Raw genomic sequence first — 25,121 nt, 5'->3', positions numbered from 1 at the left:
CTACGAAGCCACTGGATTATGAATGGTCCATTCCCGTCGAAAGAGAAGTTCGTCAAAAAGAGGTCAGTTGATGTTTTAATTATGACGACATTTGAAAACCATGAGCGAGCTTACTTAGCAGTAAACGGGAAGCACTCTGCTAGTTAAATCAAGTAAAATTTGTAATTTGAATTGTATTGTGCCAAGGAAAACATTTCAAAAGTGAGATTTATTCGTCTTGGAATCTGCAAACCGTGAGTGTGTGATTCAACGTGATCAAAAATTTAATTGCAGAGCGGGGAAACAACTTGATCCATCATAAGGTTTATTTCTGGTGATCAGTTGATTTTTCACTCACGAACTATAACTATTTTTATCTCTTTGATAGAAAGACGACCCGAATCTGGAGGCTAACGAGTGGATGTTCTGAGATGGAACGCGCACTGGCTTGGCTTGTGGATAAACAGTGAAAAGGGACCATTGTATTGCGACGCGAGTCCAGAAGTAGTACTGATCGTAAAAGTATTGTAAAATATTCCGAAATAAAATGATTTGAAACCAGTCAAGCGAACAGTATCCTAATTGCTTGTCTCTAGGCGGGGGAAGGGTATACGGGCAGTTTCACAACCTTCATTTATAGTTTGATTGATTGTTTCGAATTGGTTTTAACACCAAAAAAATATCATGTTGAAGGCATTTGTCCAGATCAAGTAATGTACTACAGAGATATAACTTGGGAATGATCTACCCTCAAAGCTTAAAAACAAATTAAAAACAAATGAATGGAAGAAGACCAGTTCATTAAATTGATTTTCTTGATGAAAAAAAGAGGATTGTCATGAAGCATACATCAATCTGATGTTATATATGATTTTCATATATTCACAGTAATTGAATCATCACCTCACAGGTGTATTACGAACCAACATAATAACCAGCTCCCAGTTGGCTTGTTAGCTCATTTGGTAGAGCACTACAACTACATCGCAGGGGGCCCTGGGTTCAAATCTCGTACGGGTCTTAATTCTTTTACAGGCCATATTTTTCACTACCGCTTAATAGTTGTGTTTGTTACTGCAAAGATCGCTTTCATATTCACCAACCTTCTCTACTGAGTAAAGAGTTGCTAGGAACTATACATTCTTTTTTAAGTTTAGGAAAGATATTCAAAACACACTTATATCTTAACAGAAGGGACGGAAAAACTTATATTCCACCAAGTTAAAACTTTGATATTTTAAAACTTCAGCGATGCTAAAACAGAAACAAAGGAGGCCATGAATGCAAACAAAGTGATCTGTCACTTACAACCGTCAAACAGTTGTTTTCTCTAAATTAAAATCCCTCCGATGAGGTGTTGTGAAAGAATATTCACTTCCCATCCCTATTATATGACACACAAGCAGGATTAATGTGAGTAAAAGCGCAGCTCGCAGCGTGCGCGTTGCGAGGCACCATACCTATAAAATTTATAAAGCCTAGAAAGGTTGGTCTGTCACGTAATCATAAGTCCGTACGTGTAAACTGCTATATTAAGCATGAGCCTGTCGAAAGTAACCAACGTTAGATGAAGACATGAAGCATTTACAAGTAAAGTTATAACATGGAGATGGAAATTTTCAACCATATCACTGCAACTGAGACCAAACATAAAGAAAATCCTCCGCAGGACATACGATGGCTGGCCAAAAAGACCGCTAAACAGGCAAGGAAGATGTTGTTGTAGGTTCGGAATCGAAGTGTTCCTTTCACCAGCGCGTTAAGCAGAACTGTGAAGAGAGAAGTGATACTATTACGGGCGGACGCTGACGCTAATCGATCCGACAACAACGCATCTGAGAAATGGTTTTAATTGTCCACGGAACCTCCAAGCGTCTATCAATCATGAAAATTATTTCAGTAATCTGCTTGAAAGCTCATAAAAACTGAAATACTAATATGAAATGAGTAAACATAAAAACTATTACTAAACAGTGAACTATTTTTCCAACAAAAAAAAACAAAATTTTTAAGTATATAAACAGGCAAAGAAATACCTAAATTTATTATGCTAAAAAGATAACAAATTACACCCGTTCGATAAATTTGAGTTAATTTATCGCACCAAACGGCAAAGAAATATCTCCAGTTCCTACTTGCTTATTCTTATTGAGTTTTGCGAACGATCACAATGACTCAATCCTTGTACGGTTAGATACTCAGTCATGGATATCCCGGAAGCGTGAACTTCGATTAACTGCGCTTGCTTTGCGATGTTCATCCGGGCTACTGCCACTAAAATGGTGGCGATTGCTCCCTAACACACGAGAGAAATTGTTAGCAAGGAATTATAAGTTATCACTGCTTTACTTTTTATTATCGCCTTGCCGCGTGTCATTGAGTACTTTCTAATTTAGTTCCACCTAAACGACAACTGAAAACAAGCTAATCAATACAGAAATTTTCCGTATTTACAAATAGCCTCATCTAAATAATCCGGAGGACTGGGTGAACTCGTGACAATTGTGTATACTCAAGACGAAGTCAAAGGTTTGCATAACAGTTTGAGGAGTTCTCCAAATTAACCTAATGTTTATGAGGCTCCATAATTAAACAGAAAAGGTCTTCAACTGCATTCCGTTTAACATATTCAGCAAAATGTATGTAGTAGGTGTTGACATACTGTCGTCAAAACACACTGATTATCGACCAATGAAAGTGTGCCTAGTATATCAGTGGCTTTATAAGGCTTAATGCATTATTGAGATGGGACTCCATAAGACTCTTTTAATTGACTCTTTCTGCGTCAGTTTTATTCCGCTTTAGAGACTTATTAGTTTGTATCTGTCTCCATCGATATACATGGACAGACAGAGTTACACTCTCTAATTACACTTTAAAATTTGGTATAGACTATAAGCTGTTATGAATAACAATTAGTCACGGGAGAGAAAAACGTAAAAAGACATGTTTTTTAAATTTAAATACGTGTATAAAAAAGGCTGGATAAAATGTGTAGTTTTGAGGTGCCTTGAAAAGAATTGATTAACGACATTTTCTAATAAAACATTTAAAATATTACTCTAAAATAACACTGCGTACAGCCACGATCTCTAAGTCAACTGATTTGAAGCACCATACCTATAAAGTTTATAAAGCCGAGAAAGGTTGGTCTGACGCGTAATCATAAGTCCGTACGTGTAAACTGCTATATTAAGCATGAGCCTGTCGAAATTAACCAACGTTAGGTGAAGACTTGAAGCATTTACAAATAAAGTCATAACGTGGAGATGGAAATTTTCAACCATATCACTGTAACTGAGACCAAACATAAGAAAATCCTCCACAGGACAAACGATGGGAGGCCAAAAAGACCAGTTGATACATCAGTCACCGCTAAAAAGGCAAGCATGAAGCTGTTATCGATGGTGGCGATAGCTCCCTAACACACGCGAGAAATTGTTAGTAAGGCATTATAAGTTTCAATAGAGAAATTTTCTGTATTTACATATAGCCTCATCTAAATAATTCGGAGGACTGGGTGAACACGTGACGATTGTGCATACCCAAGACGAAGTCCAAGGTTTGCTTAACTTTGAGGAATTCTCCAAACCAACCTAACATGAGGCTCTATAATTAAACAGAAAAGGTCTTCCACTGCATTTCGTTTAACCTATTTTGCAAAAAAGTACCAATCCATGAAGCCTCGTAGGTGTTGACATACTCTCGTCAAAACACACTGATTATCGACCAATGAAAGTGCGCCTAGTATCTCTGTGGCTTTCTAAGGCTTAATGCATCATTGGGATGGGACTCCGTAATAAAAACGATTCTAAAACGGACCAATAAAGTCAGAAGAACTTTCAATTTTTTACACAAAAATGATGCTAAAAGATACTTATTTTGTTCACGATACATAACGTGAGACTCTTTTCATTGACTCTTTATGCGCCAGTTTTATTCCGCTTTAGCGACTTATTTGTTTGTGTCTGTCTACATCGATGTACTTGGAGTAACAAATTACGTTCTCTAATTACACTATAACATTTGTTGGTATAGAAAATAAGTTGTTATGAATTACAATCAGACGAGGGAGAAAAAAACCTAAAAAGACATGTTTTTAAAATTTAAATATGTGTATAAAAAAGGCTGGATAAAATATTTGGTTTTGGAGTGCCTCGAAAAGATTTGATTAATGGTATTTTACTAACAAAACATTTAAATAATAAATCATTTCTTCTCAAGAATACTCATATCAGGTATTCGCTGATGACTTCGATATTTGGTTCTCTTCTCGTGACATATGTCCAAAATTCTGCCAAGTTGCTGAACAGAAAAAGGAAAGACCCATCTACTGTTAAACCTGGTTTGCATAACGTATGTAAATCAATAGCAGCTGAAAACTCCAAATTTTAGAGATCGAACAGCGTAAGCTTCACCTTCATCAGCTTTTATTATCTTTTGGTAATTACTATCATCATACGCATTTCTTCCACAAATTTTCCGGTGCAAGTTACAGTGGTATCTCGCGTGAATTTTGAGTGTACTCATTTCTATGGCAAATCCTTTTAAATGAAACCTTTTTTTCCCTTCTTTCACACCTTCCCTCATAATCCTCACAATATTCTATTGTTAATGTGTCATTAGCTATTAGACAATGATGTGGTCTTACGAGCCCATTTTTATCAACACATAGTAACCTTTGAATACTTTTTGACGTGAGACTTTTTTCGAAATTAACAGTTAGTGGAGAGCCAAAGAATTGCATTTTGATTTTTGTGTTTCCGTTGTGGCGACAGCCAACCGTCATTTCAATTCAACTGACTCACAAACTGTCCGTTAATCAGTTCCCACGATAAGAAACAACTGTAATGTTAATAATCCCACGCAGTTGACTGAATCCTCATAATAAGACGTGGATAATATATATTTACATCTACTCCTTACAGCTTTTGAAGGACATCGTCATCGATTGGAAGCTCAGAAAATTAAATTAAATTAAGTTTGGTTTGTAAATTAAACTTAGAAATTGTAAGCAACATTAAGATAAAAACAAATATTTACATTGCAAAAAGATCGCGTCTCTCTTTTATTCCATAATGAGAACAAAAGTATTAGGATGTTTTGTTACAAACACCGGATTGAGAGACTTTTTTAATTTACCCTTACAAATCATTAACATAGTGGAGCTAAGGAGTTCGCTACTTTCAGTATTAACTTATTATATATATGGGCCGTACGGGAGTTGTATATTATGTTTTACTCATTTTCGTTCGTCGCATGCGGCCTTTCAGCATGTTTATATCACCATGCTTTCATTTCCGGGACATATCTCTGACTTAGAAAGAAACTTTGTGTTGCATTACTGGATCTTGTTAGAGCGGATATGTCCATGAAAGCATACTGGTGAAACAGAAACTTAGGGGAGAAATAAGCCTTCAGATGAAAACAGACAGGCATTGAAAAATTATGAGGAAACACTGTTTAATGGGTGATGATGCGCCCCACATATAGAATCGAGCAAAATGATATTAATTAACAGTCTAATGGTTTCGGTTCACACCCTTAATTTGACATGCGGAGGCTTCCTCGGGGGAGCTATTTCAGTCAATAAGTGTGATCGACTTTTATGTAAATTTCATATCGATGCAACGATTTTGGAATGCCGGCGGATATAGTTAGACTCGGAGTCACCTGTCAGAGTGGCCTATAAAAACTTTTCATCACGACTGGGTGAACTGAAGAGAAGCAGACATGAACACAATGTGGATTATACTCTTCTTCTCCTTTTTTTATCTGCTGCTTCTGAATCATCAAGCAGAGGCCTTCAGTCGGCCGAAACTAATGGCCAAACGGCGTTTTTCCTTGAAAGAGTCGTCCAGGTATTTGGCTGTTACTGAGGTCAGAGAGGTTGACTGTTGTGAAAGTTTGTGAAAGTCAAGATGTCATTTTTTCTCTTGCAGCATCAAGATCCAGGACAGGAAATTACTAAGCCACTGGATTATGAATGGTCCATTCCCGTCGAAAGAGAAGTTCGTCAAAAAGAGGTCAGTTGATGTTTTAATTATGACGACATTTGAAAACCATGAGCGAGCTTACTAAGCAGTAAATGGGAAGCACTCTGCTAGTTAAATCAAGTAAAATTTATAATTTGAATTGTATTGTGCTAAGGAAAACATTTCAAAAGTCAGTTTTATTCGTCTTGGGATCTGCAAACCGTGAGTGTGTGATTCAACGTGATCAAAAATTTAATTGCAGAGCGGGGAAACAACTTGATCCATCATAAGGTTTATTTCTGGTGATCAGTTGATTTTTCACTGACAAACTATAACTATTTTTATCTCTTTGATAGAAAGACGACCCGAATCTGGAGGCTAACGAGTGGATGTACTGAGATGAAACGCGCATTGGCTTGGCTTGTGGATAAACTGTGAAAAGGTGCTATTATATTGCAACGCGAGTCCAGAAGCAGTACCGACTATTCATTTTTCCTTTTTCAGTAATAGTAAAAATATTGTGGAATATTCTGAAATAAAACGATTTGAAACCCGTCAGATGAGCAGTATTCTAATTGCTTCTCCTTGGGGGGGGGGGGGGGGGAGAAAGGGATAATAGGCATTTTCTGTCCTATGCATGAAGCATTTACGAGTAAAGTTGTACATTTACAAGTAAAGTAAAACATAAAGAAAATCCTCCACAGGACATGAGTAATTATGAGCCCGTACGTGTACGCTGCTATATTAAGCATGAGCCTGTTTAAAGTAACTAACGTTAGGTGAAGACTTGAAGCATTTACAAATAAAGTCATAACATGGAGATGGAAATTTTCAACCATATCACTGTAACTGAGACCAAACATAAAGAAAATCCTCCACAGGGCATACGATGGCTGGCCAAAAAGACCAGTTGATACATCAGTCACCGCTTAACAGGCAAGCGTGAAGTTGTTATAGGTTCGGAGTCGAAGTGTTCCTTTCACGGCCTTTATCACCAGCGCGTTAAGCAGAACTGTGAAAGGAGAAGTGATACTATTACGGACGGACGTTGACGTCAACGATCCGACAACTCCGCATCGGAGTAATGCTTTAAATTCTCCACGGAACCTCCAAGCTTCTATCAATCATGAAAATGATTTCAGTAATCTGCTTGAAAGCTCATAAAAACTGAAATACTATACTGTAATACTAATATGAAATGAGTGAACATAAAACTATCACTAAACAGTGAACTATTTCTCCAACAAAAAAAAAACAAAACAAAACAAATAAATAAATAAACAAACAGGCAAACAAAGACCTAAATTGATTGTGCTGAATAGACAACAAATTACATGCGTTTGATAAATTTGAGTTGATTCCTCGCACCTAACGGCAAAGAAATATCCCCAGTTCCTATTTGCTTATTCTTATTGAGTTTTGCGAACGATCACAACGACTCAATCCTTGTACAGTTAGATACTCAGTCATAGATATCCCGGATGCATGCACTTCGATTAACTGCACTTGCTTTGCGATGTTCCATCCGGGTTACTGCCACTGAAATGGTGGCGATAGCTCCCTAACACACGCGAGAAATTGTTAGTAAGGCACTATAAGCTATCACTGCACAAACCTTTTGTTATCGTCTTGTCGCATGTCAGTGAGTATTTTTTAAATTGTAGATCCACGAAACGACGACTGAAAACAAACTAATAAATAGAGAAATTTTCCGTATCTATATATAGCCTCATCTAAATAATCTGAAGGACTGGGTGAACTGGTGACAATCGTGTGAACCCAATACGAAGTCGAAGGTTTGCATAACTTTGAGGAATTCTCCAAACCAACCTAATGTTTACATGAGGCTCTAAAATTAAACAGAAAAGGTCTTCCACTGCATTCCGTTTAACATGTTTAGCAAAAAATACCAATCCAATGAAAGTGTGCCTAGTATCTCTGTGGCATTATGAGGCTTAATGCATTATTGAGATGGTTCTCCATAATAAAGACGATTCTAAAACGGACCGATAAAGTTAGAAGAAAATTCAATTTTTACAAAAAAATGATGCTAAAAGATACTTATTTTGTTGGCGATATGTAACGCGAGACTCACTTCTTTATGCACCAGTTTTATTCCGCTTTGGAGACTTATTTGTTTGTGTCTGTCTACATTGACGTACATGGAGTAACAAATTACGTTCTCTAAATACACAATGTTGGTAAAGACAATAAGCTGTTATGAATTACAATCAGACGAGGGAGAAAAAAACCTAAAAAGACATGTTTTTAAAATTTAAATATGTGTATAAAAAAGGCTGGATAAAATGCTTGGTTTTGGAGTGCCTCGAAAAGAGTTGATTAATGGTATTTTACTAACAAAACATTTAAAATACAACTCTAAAATGACAGTGCGTACAGCCACGATCTCCACGTCGACTGATTTAATCAAAGTCATTAAATATTTAAGCTTGGAAATACGACTCTAACTTCTAATCATTGTTGTGCCCCATCAACTGAGGAGTTCCTGACATACAGTGATCGACTCCTTCTTTGTGCAACGTCTTCATTAAAGCTCATTAAAACCTTAACAGTTGAAAGGAGACCGACGTCCATTTGTCTGCCTCTATAGACATCGAAACATCCTCTGTGGCATAATTATATCGCAAAGTATTGGAATAAAAAGGAGAAAAAAAGAAAGGAAATCCAAAAAGTATTTATGCAAAAGGAAAGTTTTCATGGAGACTTAGAAAAGAGATGTATGAATACGGGCAGACTTGAGCTGTTCAGCCATTTATAATACATCTTTTTAAGGTTATCGTATTGCTTTTACAACAGTCCTAGTTAAAATTTTATTTCCCAAGGAATGGAATATGGATAATGGGTGGCGAAATAATAACATACGAAAACAAATTCTAAAGGCATTCTTCCCAAGATCAATTAGAAAGATTTTAATCATGAATCACGTCAATGTAGTTTTTGGCAAAAAGTTAATTTATCACGCAGCATTTCGATTTCACTCTGATACCACCTCACAATCAAGAAATAAATTATGTCACCCTATTGGACTGTAGAGTCTCAGAGCAAATAATCGCCGTTATCACCCATTAGCTTACTCTCCTGGAACTATTGGAGACTCGATCTCACTACATCTATCGTAGTTATGCCCTGGGGCACGTTTGTTGATAATCCAGTTAACTTCGCAGATCCGAAGCTTTAATTTACCGTTCTCAAATTGAGGAATAGTATTTTGGGTCTTGGCTCAAAGACAAGCAAACTGTTTAATCTACTCGCACTTTTGAGTTTTAAAGCGGTCAAAGTCTTTATCTTGAATGAAAACACAACTAATAAATTAAGCTTTGTGTATCTAAATCTACAAGGACTTTCGAGAAACAGGTCTCGGGTTTCTAAACTCGCTTAGGTCTTCATTCGGCTCAGTTTGAGAGTTAATCCCCAGAACGGCGAGACAGTTTAATCGACGACTCTGACGATAACCCCTAATCGCTAAATTCGCCATATATTGTCATAACAAATTCATTTCTTCTCAAGAATACTCATATCAGGTATTCGCTGATGACTTCGATATTTGGTTCTCTTCTCGTGACATATGTCCAAAATTCTGCCAAGTTGCTGAACAGAAAAAGGAAAGACCCATCTACTGTTAAACCTGGTTTGCATAACGTATGTAAATCAATAGCAGCTGAAAACTCCAAATTTTAGAGATCGAACAGCGTAAGCTTCACCTTCATCAGCTTTTATTATCTTTTGGTAATTACTATCATCATACGCATTTCTTCCATAAATTTTCCGGTGCAAGTTACAGAGGTATCTCACGTGAATTTTGAGAGTACTCATTTCTATGGCAAACCTTTTTAAATGAAACCTTTTTCCCCTTTCTTTCACACCTTCCCTCATAATCCTCACAATATTCTATTGTTAATGTGTCATTAGCTATTAGACAATGATGTGGTCTTACGAGCCCATTTTTATCAACACATGGTAACCATTGAATACTTTTTGACGTGAGACTTTTTTCGCAATTAACAGTTAGTGGAGAGCATTTTGATTTTGTGTTTCCGTTGTGGCGACAGCCAACCGTCATTTCGATTCAAATGACTCACAAACTGTCCGTTAATCGGTGCCCACGATTAGAAATAGCTGCAATGTTAGTAATTCCACGCAGTTGACTGAATCCTCATAATAAGACGTGGATAATATGTATATACATCTACTCATTACAGCTTTTGAAGGACATCGTCATCAATTGGAAGCTCTTTACAGCAGAAAATTAAAACTAAGTAAAGTTTAGTTTATAATGTAAACTTAGAAGTTGTACTAATTTGACACTCATTTGAGTCAGCCGCTAAGCAACAATAAGATAAAAACAAATGGATACATTGTAAAAAGATCTCGTCTCTTTTACTTCATAATGAGAACAAAAGTATTGGGATGTTCTGTTACAAACACCGGATTAAGGGATTTTTTAAATTTTACCCTTACAAATCCTTAATATCGTAGAGCTAAAGGAATTCTCTACTTTAGGTATAAATTTGTTGTATATACCGGCCGTAGGGGCGTTGTTTATTATGTTTTACTCATTTTCGTTCGTCGGATGCGGCCTTTCGGTATGTTTATATCACCATGCTTTCATTTCCGGAACTTATCTTCGACATATAGAAAGAAACTCTGTGTTGCATTACTGGATCTTGTCGTGTTATGAGATTAATTAGAGGAGATATGTACATGAGAGCATACTGGTGAAACAAGAACTTAGGGAAGAAATAAGCCTTCAGATGAAAACAGACAGGCATTGATAAATTATGAGGAAACACTGTTTAATGGGTAATGGTGCGCCTCTCAAATAGAATCAGAGTGGCCTATAAAAACTTCTCAGAATAACTAGTTAATCATTCTCATCACGACTGGATGAACTGAATGGAAGCAGACATGAACACAATGTGGATTATACTCTTCTTCTCCTTCATTTATTTGCTGCTTCTGAATAATCAAGCAGAGGCCTTCGGTCGGCCGAAACTAGTGGCCAAACGGCGTTTTCCCCTTGAAAGAGTCGTCCAGGTATTTGGCTGTTACTGAGAACGGAGAGCAGGGTTAACTGTTGTGAAAGTTTGTGAAAATGAATTTGTCATTTTTTCTCTTGCAGTACCAAGATCCAGGACAGGAAACTACTGGACTATGAATGGGCCACTGGACTATGAATGGTCCATTCCTGCCGGAAGAGAAGTTCGTCAAAAGGAGGTCAGTTGTTGTTTTAATTATGACGACATTTGAAAACCATGAGCGAGCTTACTTAGCAGTAAACGGGAAGCACTCTGCTAGTTAAATCAAGTAAAATTTATAATTTGAATTGCATTGTGCCAAGGAAAACATTTCAAAAGTGAGATTTATTCGTCTTGGGATCTGCAAACCGTGAGTGTGTGATTCAACGTGATCAAAAATTTAATTGCAGAGCGGGGAAACAACTTGATACATCATAAGGTTTATTGCTGGTGATCAGTTGATTTGTCACTGACTTACTATTTTTGTCTCTTTTGATAGAGAGAAGACCCGAAACTGGAGGCGAACTAGTGGATGTACTGAGATGAACGTCCACTCGCTTGGCTTGTGGATAAACTGAAAAGGCGCCATTATATTGCGACGCGAGTCCAGAAGTAATACTGACTATTCATTTATTTCTTTTCAATAGATTGTAAAAATATTATAGAATATTCTGAAATAAAACGATTTGAAACCAGTCAGATGAACAGTATTCTAATATCCTGTCCCTAGCTTTATCGTCTGGGGGTGGGGGGATGGCGGGGGAGGGGGGGGGAAGGGATATGGGCATTTTCGCAACCTTCATTTATAGTTCGCAGGTGCGTAGCGTCCTATACGCATATACGCACGTGCGTACCTGAAGTGACCAGAAAATTTTGACATTTTTAGCAATTGTTTCTATTTTTAATATTTTACTTGTACGAAACCAAGATTTCGTGATGAAAACACCACTTTGATTAAATTCTAAAAGCTAAAACAAAAGCTATAACATGTTCTAACTTAGTTTTGCATGGTACTTTTTTTTACTAAACAATGCAGTGTTGTTTGGCCAGCGTGTAACAAAAAGGCGAGGTTGCAAAGGAGCGACGTTCCAAGAACGTTCTTGACAAAGGAGCAACGTTCCGAGAATGTTGTTGACAATTCCAGTCACGCTAGCTCTGACTATAAAATAGATTCGAACCCATCGATCTTTCCGGTTTGCTTTGATGTGATACATTATATGTCAAAAAGATCCATCAAAGATTTTTTCAATGTCATCGAAGACGAAAATAGTGAATCTAACGATGAAGAAGGTAAGCTGCTCGATTGTATTGCCTGGCCGTGTAGTCAAATCTCTACTCAGAAATATTGTATACGATGATTTTTCCAGAAAATTCTCAAGCAGTGGCGGCACCCCCACAAGATATTTTCCCGGAAGAATCTAATACAAGTCAATTCAGACAGAATGGCCCTCTCTATCCTGAGAGTTTAACTGAAAGTGGCCAAGTGAAGGCACTCACTGACAGCGAGAAAGTTGCGAGAAGGAAGATGGGATAGCGCTGATTTGTTGCATACAGCTTTCCTTTAAGGTTTGAATGCAAGTTTTGAATTATTGCTCCACGGTTTGCCATGGTGTGAATTCTTCAATGAAAACTGATAAGCTAATAACGTCACTAAGCATGGTTAGAAAAATTTAGTAATTGGCCTTACTTGTATATTTTTAGAAACATTTCCGGAAAGAATAGAAAGATAAACCCCGACATCACTGCAAGAACACCCTGGTTGAGATACAGACACCCTTTACTGTTGTTACTGTTTATTATTCATCATCCATGATCGTTCTTTCCGTACTCGTGATTGGTCCAATATTTCTAAACTAGTGAAGAAGCATGTCTGCGAAAAAAAGTGCTCATCACACTGCAGTAGCTCGCGGGGAAGCGTTTCTGCACACGTAGCGAGGTGGTGCACCTAACATCTGTCAACAGCTTCACTCTCAGAGAGCGGAACAAGTTAGAAGGAATAGAATTATTCTCAAGTGTATAACAGAGGTCCTAGTTATGATGGGGAAGCAAAGCATAGCTATCAAAGGTCTCCAAGACGAAGATAGCAATTTTATGGCGATGCTGTCTCTATTGGCGAAAGAAAACGCACCTCGGATTTCCAAGTATACATGTCCGGATATCAAGAACGAGATCATCTTTTTTTCAGCAAAGCAGATTCTCGATGGCTTAATTGACAATTGCAAGAGATCTGTCATTTATGCATTAATTGCTGATGAGTCGACTGATGTTACAAATAAAGAGGAAATTTCTATTTGTATACGTTTTGTTGGCAGGAAAGAGGACGGGAGACATCTCATAAGTGAAGAATTCCTTACTTTTGTACATGCAGACAAAGGAAGCAACGCTGAGGAACTCACAACAAAATTGCTAGAGACCATCCAGAGCGTCGGTTTTTCAGTGAATGATATGAGAGCCCAAGGATATGATGAGTGGGCACGTGAGTGGTGTGCAAACACGGATTCGTCAAGTAAATCCAAATGCTGTTTATATCCATTGTAGACCTCATGTTAAGCCTCTGTATTGTCCATGCATCAAAGCTTCCACTTGTGAGAAACATCATGGATACCATGCAAGAAGCTACGTTGGCCTTTAAGTTCTCTGCAAAACGTTTGTTTGTATTTAAAGAACAACTTGGAGACAATCCTGTTGCTAGAGAAGAAATGGGAAGACGCTCAAAGCTGAAGGTGCTTTGTGAAACGCGCTGGGCCTCCAGAGCAGATTGCCAGGCCGTTTTCTTCGACGCTTTCAAGGTATTAATTGATATTAATAATCTGAATCATAGCCCATCTTTTATGAGCTAAATACAATGGAACATTTTGCTTATCCATCAATGTTCATTTTCAGGTTATAGTCGACACGTTAGACCAGCTAAGCGAGGAAGGTGATAGCAAAGCCAGAGCGCTCCACGCGTCTATTCTGAAATGGGACTGCATTATTACTCTTGTTTTTTGAATATACTAACAAGCTGCCGGTATGCCTTCAAGTGAGATCAAATGATAATATATCTTTGACTTTTACATTTACTACATTACTAAGAATCAAAACCATTTTTTTGTACCCAGAGCCCTGACCTCGAATTGATTCAAGTCTCTGAAGAAGCAAAAACCTGCTTCTCTGTTCTTAATGCCGAGCGAAATGACGATGCTGTTTGGGAGGCCTTGATGGAAAAGGCTATAGAAATCGCCTCGGATTACGGCATTGATCCATCATCGCCAAGAACGGCAGGAAGGCAACAACATCACAACAACGTTCCAGCGGATACTCCATCAGCATATTGGAAAAGGGCAATGTATTTGCCATTTCTAGATCACCTCGTTACAGAGATCAATGAAAAGCTCGTGGTGTCACAACCAGGCTTCGAGTCTCAGCTCCTTATCCCAGGTAAATGACATCACAGATGGAGGTACCGCTGGTCTATCAGGGAGCCAACCGATCCTCTCCCACAGACGTTGGTAGAAACTCTAGATGTAGCTAATGCTGCATTCTACCCAGGAATCTATGTAGCGGTAAAAACGCTCTTGACGTATCCCGTATCGGCATGCGCTGCTGAGCGCAGCTTTAGTTCGATGAAAAGGTTGAAGACGCCACTACGAAACACGATGACCGACCATCGCCTTTAATCGTTAGCAATATTGCACATCCACAAGGAAAAAGAAATCAATGTTGAGAGTGCACGCAACCAGTTTTCACAGCACAAAGAAAGACGCCTCGTTCTTTGCTTATAAATGATAACTGTACTTTAAAACGAAAAACGCTGCTGAGTGCATGCTCGAAGATCCCCAACCAAAACAATGTCATGTTTGCGCCTAGTTTGCTCAAAATAAGGGCAAGACGCTTTGTTCTTTGCTTGTATTCACACAACTATTTCGAACAAGAAAAAAAGAACGCAGTATTTTTCGCTCAGTTTACCTAGGTTTCCAGATCATATGAACTTGTGTGTACTTGAAAAAATGACCACGCTACGCGCCTGGTTCGATTGATTGTTTCGAGATTGATTAAACACCAAAGAAAATTCATGTTGAAGGCATTTGTCCAGATTTGGTAATGTATTACAAAGATATAATTTGGGAATGATCTACCCTCAAAGCTTAAAAACAATTTAAAAACAAATAACTGGAAGAAGACCTGTTCATTAAATTGATTTTCTTGATAAAAAAAAAGGATTGTCATGAAGCATACATCAATCTTATTTAAATAAGAAGGAGAATGCAAGTAGTTCTATAACCCGCTGTTGATCCCGTTTTCATCCTATTACCAATTAAATAAAGGAAGTTATATGCATGACACGCAGGAAACACATTTTACCTGAAATAAAGTTAAATGTGTAGCTTTTTAAAAATTCTTCGATACTTTAAGCCACTAAACAAATTGATCATTAAAGAGAGAGGATCATTTTTGACGACAAAGAAGAAAATATCAGAATCATTGCTTGCTATGTTTAAGGCTACTCGCGTTTAAAATGCATGTTGGAATAATACTCAAACAATACGGAGTTATATCGTCCTGTAAGTGAACTGCTGATTCAGAAATGAATACGAAAACGATCTTTGCAGTAATGAACACTACTTGAGCAGTAGTGAAAATAAGACCTGAAAAGACAAAGTGATCTATCACTTACAACCATCAAACAGTTGTTTGCTTTTAATTAAAATCCCTGTGATGAGGTGTTGTGAAAGAATATTTACGATGGCTGGCCAAAAAGACCAGATGATACATCAGTCACCACTAAAAACAGGCCAGCAAGATGTTGTTATTGGTTCGGAGTCGAAGTCTTCTTTTGACGGCCTTTATCACCAGCGGGAAGAAGGGAGACATTTTACATGCGTTCGATAAATCTGAGTTGATTCCTCGCCCCAAACAGCAAAGAAATATCCCCAGTTCCTATTTACTTATTCTTATTGAGTTTTGCGAACGATCACAACGACTCAATCCTTGTACGGTTAGATACTCAGTCAGAATCTTACGTGCAATCATATGTGACAGCAATACACGAATGGATATCCCGAATGCATGAACATCGATTAACTGCGTTTGCTTTGCGATGTTCCATCCGGGCTACTGCCACTGAAATGGTGGCGATAGCTCTCTAACACACGCGAGGAATTGTTAGTAAGGCATCATAATTTATCTGCAAACTTTTCATTATCATCTTGTCGCACGTCAGTGAGTAGTTTTCAAATTTTAATTCCACCTAAACGACAACTGAAAACAATCTAATCAATGGAGAAATTTTCCGTATTTACATATAGCCTCATCTAAATAATCTGGAAGACTGGGTGAACTCGTGACAATTGTGTATACCAAGACGAAGTCGAAGGTTTGCATAACTTTGAGGAATTCTCCAAACCAACCTAATGTTTATATGAGGCTCTTTAATTAAACAGAAAAGACCTTCCCCTGCATTCCATTAAACATAATTAGCAAAAAATACCAATCCATGTAGCCTTGTAGGTGTTGACATACTCTTGTCAAAACACGCTGGTTATCGACCAATGAAAGTGTGCCTAGTATCTCAGTGGCTTTATAAGGCTTAATGCATTACTGAGATGGGACTCTATAATAAAAATGATTCTAAAACGGACCAATTAAGTAAAAAAAACTTTCAATTTTTACACAAAAATGATGTTAAAAGATACTTTTTTTTGCCCACGATATAAAACGTGAGACTCCTCCAATTGACTCTTTCTGCGCCAGTTTCATACCAAAATAGTTGGTATAGACAATAAGCTGTTATGAATCACCATTAGACGAGGGAGAAAAAAACGTAAAAAAGGACATGCTTTTAAAATTTAAATTTATGCGTAAAAAAAGGCTGGATTAACTGGATAGTTTTGGATTGCCTCGCAAAGAGTTGATTAACGGTATTTTCTACTGGTCAATATGTTGGGTCCAAATGAAAATGAAATGAAGGAAAAAAATTCAGGTCCTATTTTCAACTACTAGTTCAGTAGTGTTCTTAGCTGCGAGGATCTCCTAAATTCGTTTCTTCACCGCAGTGCAAATATATGAATTTCATATATCTAAAATCATTATTCATGACTTGGATGGTTTATTTGGACCCAAAATATTGACCAGCTCCCAGTTCGCTTGTTAAGCTCAGTTGGTAGAGCGCTGCACCGGTATCGCAGAGGTTATGGGTTCAAATCTTTTCAGGTCCTATTTTCAACAACTAGTTCAGTGGTGTTCTTAGCTGCGAGGATCTCTTAAATTCGAATATCTACTTCTTATCCATTTTATATGACAAACAATTACGATAAATTTGAGTAAAAGCGCGGCTCGCAGCGTGCGCGTAGCGAAGCACCATGCCAATAAAATTTATAAAGTCGTGAAAATCGAAAGTAACTTACTTACTTACTACCCATAATGCCTGTGTGGCACATAGGGTAGCAACGAAATCCTTCCAACCCTGTCTATCTATCTGTCTAACCAGTTTTTCAATGGTGCTCCAGCTGTAATCGAGCCCCCTTGGTCTCTTCTCTACTGTCCTGCGCCAAGTTGTTTTCGGGCGCCCTCTGTTTCGTTTGCCTTCAGGTGTTCAGTGCATTGCATTTCTGGCTATGTTGTTACTGGCCTTCCGCATCACATGACCGATCCACCTCCATCTTCTCCTGTTGACAAGCGTACGAATATCCTCCTGCTTGGTTTGCCTCAGTAGCTGGTCGTTTGATATTTTCTGAGGCCAGAAGATTCTCAGGATCTTCCTGAGGTTAGCTGTGTGGAAGGATGTTAGTTTTGAGAGATCCTGTTCTGTCATTCGCCAGCATTCCGAGCCGTAAAGGAGAGTTGAAAATACGCAGCTCTGATAGATTCTAAGCTTCGTCTTTGTGCTGTAGCTTGCTGACCTCCACACTGATCTTAAGCTCATAAAGGCATTTCTTGCTTTGTTCAATCTGCTTTGTATACGTACACTAGTACCCCCATCTTGGCAGAGCACACTTCCGAGGTATGTGACCTTGTTGGTGTATGGAATGTCCTTTCCTCTTACCCTGATCTTTGTTGGGGAAGGGACATTAACACACATGGCCTCCGTCTTCTTCAAGCTAATTCTCAAGCCGACCTAGTTGCTGAACATGCTGAGCCGGTCTGTCTTTTCCTGAATGTGCTGTCGTGTGCGGGACAATAGGGCTAAATCATCTGCGAAGTCGAGGTCTTCGAGTAAAGTAAAAGGGGTCCATCTTATGCCTCTTCGCTGATCTTCCATTGTTCGACAAAGGACCCAGTCGATGGCAATATTGAATAGCATGGATGACATGACACATCCCTGCCGTACACCGGTTTTAACTTCAAAACTTAGATCTCCCTGACCGATGCAACATGTGAAATTTGGGTAGCAGCATTTGATGATATTAATAATGCGTTGTGGAATGCCATATGCTCTCAATCTGCCAAAGACTGTCCCTGTGAATGCTGTCAAACGCTTTCTCATGGTCGATGAAATTTACATACAACTCCCTGTTCCAGTCAGTACATTGCTTAAGTATGTTCCGCAGTGTGAAAATATTATCCGTACATCCACGTCCCTTGCGAAATCCAGATTGCTCGTTCCGCAGGAGGTCATCAACAGCTTGGGTAATGCGCTGTATAATGACCTTGCAAAAGATTTTACTTGGCACAGACAAAAGGGTAATTCCTCGCCAGTTGTTACAATCACTTAGAGACCCTTTCTTTGGTATCTTGATTATCACTCCTCTGCTCCAATCTGTCAGAATTTCTTCCAGCTCCCAGATCTTTGTACACAAGGGGGTCAGAATGGTTGCAGCAAGCTCTGGGTCTGCTTTAAACAGCTCGGCATTTAGATTATCATGGCCAGGAGCTTTTCCATTCTTCAGGGAATTAATGGCTTGGATGATTTCCCTCCTAGTTGGAACGTCTGTGCTGATGTCAAAGTCGGTTGCGGCTTCCTGGATGTTTGGCACTACTGTTAGTGGTGGTCTGTTTAAAAGCTCTCTAAAGTGCTCCGTCCAGCGCCGTTGCTGCTCTCCCTCTGATGTTAATAAGATACCGCTCTTGACCTCTACAAGCACGTTGGTTGTATGGCATTTACTTGTTATGATCTTGGTGACCTTATATACTGTTCCTTGCTCATTTAGTGCAGCTGCCTCCTCCGCCTGGGATGCAAGGTTCTCTATGTACTTCCATTTATCTGCTCTTGTTCGGCGTTTCAACTCTTTGTTCGCTACCCGACACATCTCTTGATGTCTTTCTTTAAGCTGTTGGGATTTGGAGTCCATAACTTTCTTCTTTAATCTCCGTCTACTTTCAATTGCCTTCCAGGTATCAGATGACATCCATTCCTTTGGTCTCCGCTGCCTGCAGCCTAGACATGTCTTGCGGCTATCATTGTAAGCAGTAACAATTTTCTCCCAGTTCTTGTTCACCCCTTCATCGTTAATATCCTCCCTTCCGTCCAGTTCCACAAGAGCCTCGAATCTGTTGCGCACCTCCAGGATAAAAGATTTTCGCGCATTTGGGTGTTTCAGTTGGCTCACATCAAAACGGCTGCGCCCCTTGGTTAGACGCCCTGCACTCTTTAATTTCAGTTTAAGGCAGGCTGTTACAAGATGATGGTCACTTCCAATGTCAGCTCCTCGCCTCACCTTAACATCCCGAAGGGATCTCCGCAATTTCCCATTGATCAACAGATGGTCAATTTGATTTCTATCCCTGCCATTCGGGGAACACCATGTGATTTTATGGATCTCTCGGTGTGGAAAAAGGGTACCCCCTATCACCAGATTATAGGTTGTGCAAAACTCAACAAGCCTTTCTCCATTTTCATTGATGATGCCACTCCTGTCTCTTCCCATCACTCTGTCACTGCCTGAGTTATCGGCACCAACTTTGGCATTTAGATCCCCCATGATGATAATAAGATCTTGCATTGGGACCTGCTCAATCTCTGCCTGGAGCCTTAGATAGAAATTGTCTTTCAGATCATCTTCACTATCATTGGTCGGAGCGTAACATTGAATCAGGGTCGAGTTATTTTGCTTTCCTTTCAGCCTGGCCTTTATGAGGCGACTATTAAGTCGAAAGTAACCATCGTTAAATGAAGACATGAAGCATTCACAAATATAGTCATAACATGGAGATGGAAATTTTCAACCATGTCACCGCTGCAGAGACGAAACATAAGGAATATCCTCCACAGGACATACGATGGCTGGCCAAAATGACCGGTTAATACATAATTCACCGCTAAACAGGCCAGCAAGATGTTGTTGTAGGTTCGGAGTCGAAGTCTTCCTTTCAGGGTCTTTATCACCAGCGCGTTAAGCAGAACTGGGGAGGGAGAAGTGATGCTGTAACGGGCCGGGCGGAAGCTGACGTCAATCGATCCGACAACGCCGCATCAGCGATGCATGGGTCACTCGCTTTTACTTGACATTTGCGTTGTCATACTCGACTGAAAAATTTTGATGGTCGAACAGGGCTTTTATTCCTTGTTTACCCATCAAAAAGTAGATTTACACGCTGAAAAGAAAAAAAAACAACAACAAGAACAAAGATTGCAAAAGAGACTACGGTGGAACTCCGTTAATACGGCCACCTACGGGCCATGGAAATTTATTTAAATTATAAAAACGGGGTTTTTAGAAATCTCGTTCATATTATCGCAAAAGTGCAAAATAAAACGTATTTCAAAAATTGGTCAAGTATGATAAATGTTTAATATTATTATTTCCTTGAGATTTCTCTGTCGTTGTCGATGCCGACATTTTCAATATGTTTGCCTCGATGGCCATTTTGTCCTCGCAGGCATCTCAACTAGACCATTGCGTCGTAAACCTGCGATGCCTTGTCTATGCAAAGGATAACATATGGGTAGAAGTCAGTCAAGTATATTTTGACTAGTGTCGGACCAAACGGCAAAGAAAAATCTCCAGTTCCTATTTACTTATTCTTATCGAGTTTTGCGAACGATTACCACGACTCAGTCCCTGTTAGAGTTAGATACTCAATCAGTATCTCTCGTGCAATTATACGTGACAGCATTACACGAATGGATATCCCGGATGCATGAACTTCGATTAACTGCGCTTGCTTTGCGATGTTCCATCCGGGCTACCGCCACTGAGATGGTGGCGATAGCTTCCTAACACACGCGAGGAATTGTTAGTAAGGCATCATAATTTATCTGCAAAACTTTTCATTATCATCTTGTCGCAAGTCAGTGAGTACTTTTCAAATTTTAGTTCCACCTAAACAACAACTGAAAACAATCTAATCAATAGAGAAATTTTCCGTAGTTACACATAGCCTCATCTAAATAATCTGAAGGACCGGGTGAACTCGTGACAATCGTGTATACCAAGACGAAGTCGAAGGTTTGCATAACTTTGAAGAATTCTTCAAACCAACCTAATGTTTATACGAGGCTCTGTAATTAAACAGAAAAGGTCTTTCCCCGCATTCCGTTAAACATATTTCGCAAAAATACCAATCCATGTAGCCTTGTAGGTGTTGACATACTCTCGTCAAAACACACCGATTATCGACCAAGGAAAGTGTGCTTAGTATCTCAGTGGCTTTCTAATTATTGTGATGGGACTCCATAATAACAACGATTCCAAAACGGACCAATAAAGTCAGAAGAACTTTAAATTTTACACAAAAATGATGTTAAAAGATAATTTTTTTGCCCATGATACATAACGTGGGACTCCTCTAGTTGACTCTTTCTGCGCCAGTCTTGATCCGCTTTAGAGAATTTTTTGTTTGCGTCTGTTTCCATCGATGTATATAGAGTAACAAAATAACATCTTTAGTTACACTATAAAATTTTATGGTATAGACTATGAGCTGTAATGAATTATAATCAGTCACGGGAGAGAAAAACGTAGAAGGGCATGTTTTTAAAATTTAAATATATGTATAAAAAAGGCTGGATGAAATGTGTGGTTTTTGAGTGCCTCGAAAAGAATTGATTAACGGTATTTTTTCTAACAAAGCATTTAAAATACTACTCTAAAATTACACTGCGTACAGCCACGCTCTCCACGTAAAATGATTTAATTAAAGTCATTAAATATTTAAGGCTTGGAAATACGACTCTAACTTTTAATCATTGTTGTGCCCTATCAAGAGAGGAGTTCCCTACATACAGTGACCACCTGCAACATGGTATGTTAAAAGACTCCTTTGTACAACGTCTTCATTAAAGCTCATTAAAACCTTAACAGTTGAAAGGAGACCGACGTCCACTTGCCAGCCTCAATAAATATTGAATAATCCTTTGAGGCATAAATATATCACAAAGGATTGGAATAAAAAGGATAAAAAGAAAGGAAACCAAAAAAGTCTTTATGCAAAAGGAAAGTTATCATGGATACTTAGGAAAGAGATGTATGAATACGGGCAGGCTTAAGCTGTTCAGCCATAATACATCGTTTTAGGGTTATCGTAACGCTTTTACGACATTCCTGGTCAAAATTTTTATAACGCAAGGAATAGGATATGCATAATGGATTGGCGAAATATCAAATTGAGGAATAGTATTTTGGGTCTTGGCTCAAAGACTAAAAAATTGTTTAATCTACTCGTACTTTTGAATTTTAAAGCGATCAAAGTCTCTATCTTGAGTGTAAACACAACTAATAAATTAAGCTTTGTGAAGCTGAATCTACGAGAACTTTCGAGAAAAGGTCCCTGGTTTCTAAACTTGCTTAGGTCTTTATTTGGCTAAGTTTGAGAGTTTATCCCCAAAAACGTCGAGACAACTAATCGACGACTCTGGCGTTAACCCCTAATCGCTAAATTCGTCATAAATTGTCATAACAAATTCATTTCTTCTCTAGAATACTCATATCTGGTATTCGTTGATGACTTCGATATTTGGTTTTCTCGTGACATATGTCCAAAATTCTGCCAAGTTGCTGAACAGAAAAAGGAGAAACTCATCTACTATTAAACCTGGTTTGCATAACGCATGTTAAATCAAAAGCAGCTGAAAAATCCAAATTTTAGAGATCGAACAGCGTAAGCTTCACCTTCATCGGCTTTCATTATCTTTTGGTAATTACTATCATCATACGCATTTCTTCCACAAATTTTCCGGTGCAAGTTACAGTGGAATCTCGCGTGAATTTTGAGTGTACTCATTTCTATGGCAAATCCTTTTAAATGAAACCTTTTTTCCTTTTCTTTCACACCTTCCCTCATAATCCTCACAATATTCTATTGTTAATGTGTCATTAGCTATTAGACAATGATGTGTTGCTGAACAGAAAAAGGAGAAACTCATCTACTATTAAACCTGGTTTGCATAACGCATGTTAAATCAAAAGCAGCTGAAAAATCCAAATTTTAGAGATCGAACAGCGTAAGCTTCACCTTCATCAGCTTTCATTATCTTTTGGTAATTACTATCATCATACGCATTTCTTCCACAAATTTTCCGGTGCAAGTTACAGTGGTATCCCGCGTGAATTTTGAGTGTACTCATTTCTATGGCAAATCCTTTTAAATGAAACCTTTTTTCCCCTTCTTTCACACCTTCCCTTCACCTTCATCAGCTTTTATTATCTTTCGGTAATTATTATCATTATACGCATTTCTTCCACAAATTTCTCGGTGTAAGTTATAATCGTATCTCGCTGGAATTTTGAGAAGGTGCTCATTTCTATGGCAAATCCTTTTAAATGAAACCTTTTTTCCCTTTCTTTGGCGCCTTCTCTCACGGTCCTCACATTATTTCATTGTTAATGCGTCATAGGCTAATTCCATGACCATCTGATGTGGTCTTAAGGGCCTATTTTTGTTAACGCATGGTAACCTTTAAATACTTTTTGACGTGAGACTTTTATCGCAATTAACAGTTGGTGGAGAGCCAAAGAATTGCATTTTGATTTTTGTGTTTCCGTTGTGGCCACAGCCAACCGTCATTTCAATTCAATTGACTCACAATCTTCCCGTTAATTAGTGCCCACGATAAGAAACAGCTGTAATGTTAATAATCCCACGCAGTTGATTGAATCCTTATAATAAGACGTGGATAATATGTATTTACATCTACTCATTACAGCTTTTGAAGGACACCGTCATAAACTGGAAGCTCTTTGCAACAGAAAATTAAAATTAAATACAGTTTAGTTTACAAAGTAAACATAGAACTTATACTAATTTGACATTCATTTGTGGCAACTGGTAATCTACAATGAGAGAAAACAAATAAATACATTGCAAAAAGATCTCGTCTCTCTTTTACTTCATAATGAGAACAAAAGTATTTGGATGTTCTGTTACAAACATTGGATTGAGGGATTCTTTAATTTTACCCTTGCAAATCATTAACATAGTGGAGCTAAAAGAGTTCTCGGCTTTCAGTATTAATTTGTTGTATATACCAGCCTTATGGGCGTTGTGTATTATGTTTTACTTATTTTCGTTCGTCGGATGCGGCCCTTCAGTATGTTTATATTACCATTCCTTCTTTACCGGGACTTATCTCCGACTTAAAAAGAAACTTTGTGTTGCATTACTCGATCTTGTCGTGTTATGAGATTAATTAGAGTAGATATGTTCATGAGAGCATACTGGTGAAACAGGAACTTGGGGAAGAAATAAGCCTTTAGATGAAAACAGACAGACATTGATAAATTATGAGGAAAAACTATTTAATATAGAATTGAGTAAAATTATGTTAATTAACGGTCTAATGATTTTGGTTCACACCCTTAATTTGAAGTGCAGAGGCTTCCTCGGGGGAACTATTTGAGTCGTTCAGTATAATCGAAACTGGTTTCGCCGAAGCCAGTCGCCAAACAGCGCTTTCCCCTTGAAAGAATCTTTCAGGTATTTGGTTGTTGCTGAGGTCAGAGAGGGGTTGACTGTTGTGAAAGTTTGTGAAAGTGAAGTTGTAATTTTTTCTCTTGCAGCACCAAGATCGAGTTATGGATGCACTTGAGAAGTTTGGAGAGCACCTCGCTCGCCTCGAGCTACTCTTACACATTTTTCGTGCTCTCCAAACTTCCCGCATGCATCCATAACTTGATATACGCACGTTAAGCATGAACAAAATCTTAAGTGCTCGAAAAATTTGAGTTAATTTCTCGCACCAAACGGCAAAGAACTATCCCCAGTTCTTATTTGC

General features: G+C 38.4%; 2 protein-coding genes and 2 long non-coding RNA genes across 4 annotated transcripts; 3 read left to right on the top strand and 1 right to left on the bottom strand.

Annotated features, from left to right (window-relative positions):
* The first annotated feature begins 5,661 nt into the window (after window positions 1-5,661).
* LOC136284028 (uncharacterized) lies at window positions 5,662-6,512 on the top strand. Its single transcript, XR_010719037.1, has 3 exons — window positions 5,662-5,840; window positions 5,922-6,005; window positions 6,311-6,512. It is a non-coding gene; the product is annotated as an uncharacterized lncRNA (long non-coding RNA).
* Window positions 6,513-9,519: 3,007 nt separating this feature from the next.
* Window positions 9,520-11,613, top strand: LOC131782365 (uncharacterized). Its single transcript, XR_009340039.2, has 3 exons — window positions 9,520-9,665; window positions 11,095-11,189; window positions 11,490-11,613. It is a non-coding gene; the product is annotated as an uncharacterized lncRNA (long non-coding RNA).
* A 1,414-nt stretch (window positions 11,614-13,027) lies between these two features.
* On the top strand, window positions 13,028-14,418 carry LOC131782346 (uncharacterized). Its single transcript, XM_066172932.1, has 3 exons — window positions 13,028-13,466; window positions 13,529-13,779; window positions 14,092-14,418. The coding sequence occupies exons 1-3, from the start codon at window positions 13,028-13,030 to the stop codon at window positions 14,416-14,418; spliced, it is 1,017 nt and encodes a 338-aa protein (XP_066029029.1).
* A 3,146-nt stretch (window positions 14,419-17,564) lies between these two features.
* LOC136276827 (uncharacterized) lies at window positions 17,565-18,050 on the bottom strand. The gene has a single exon (XM_066172931.1). It carries the CDS (start codon window positions 18,048-18,050, stop codon window positions 17,565-17,567), a length of 486 nt encoding a protein of 161 aa, XP_066029028.1.
* Between the last annotated feature and the right edge of the window lie 7,071 nt (window positions 18,051-25,121).

Source organism: Pocillopora verrucosa, chromosome 10 (genome assembly GCF_036669915.1).
Source record: "Pocillopora verrucosa isolate sample1 chromosome 10, ASM3666991v2, whole genome shotgun sequence".
Taxonomy (NCBI): Eukaryota; Metazoa; Cnidaria; class Anthozoa; order Scleractinia; family Pocilloporidae; genus Pocillopora; species Pocillopora verrucosa.
Note: the sequence above shows the minus strand (reverse complement) of the source record. Positions and strands in the feature narration are given on the sequence as shown.

What these genes read in the sequence shown, in the direction of transcription:
- LOC131782346 (XM_066172932.1), top strand. Translation starts at nt 13,028, where the DNA reads ATGGGGAAGCAAAGCATAGCTATCAAAGGTCTCCAAGACGAAGATAGC. An exon ending in AGGATATGATGAGTGGGCAC is followed by an intron (nt 13,467 to 13,528) that starts GTGAGTGGTGTG and finishes TATCCATTGTAG; the next exon opens with ACCTCATGTTAAGCCTCTGT. An exon ending in TTTTCTTCGACGCTTTCAAG is followed by an intron (nt 13,780 to 14,091) that starts GTATTAATTGAT and finishes TTTTGTACCCAG; the next exon opens with AGCCCTGACCTCGAATTGAT.
- LOC136276827 (XM_066172931.1), bottom strand. Translation starts at nt 18,050, where the DNA reads ATGTGTGTTAATGTCCCTTCCCCAACAAAGATCAGGGTAAGAGGAAAG.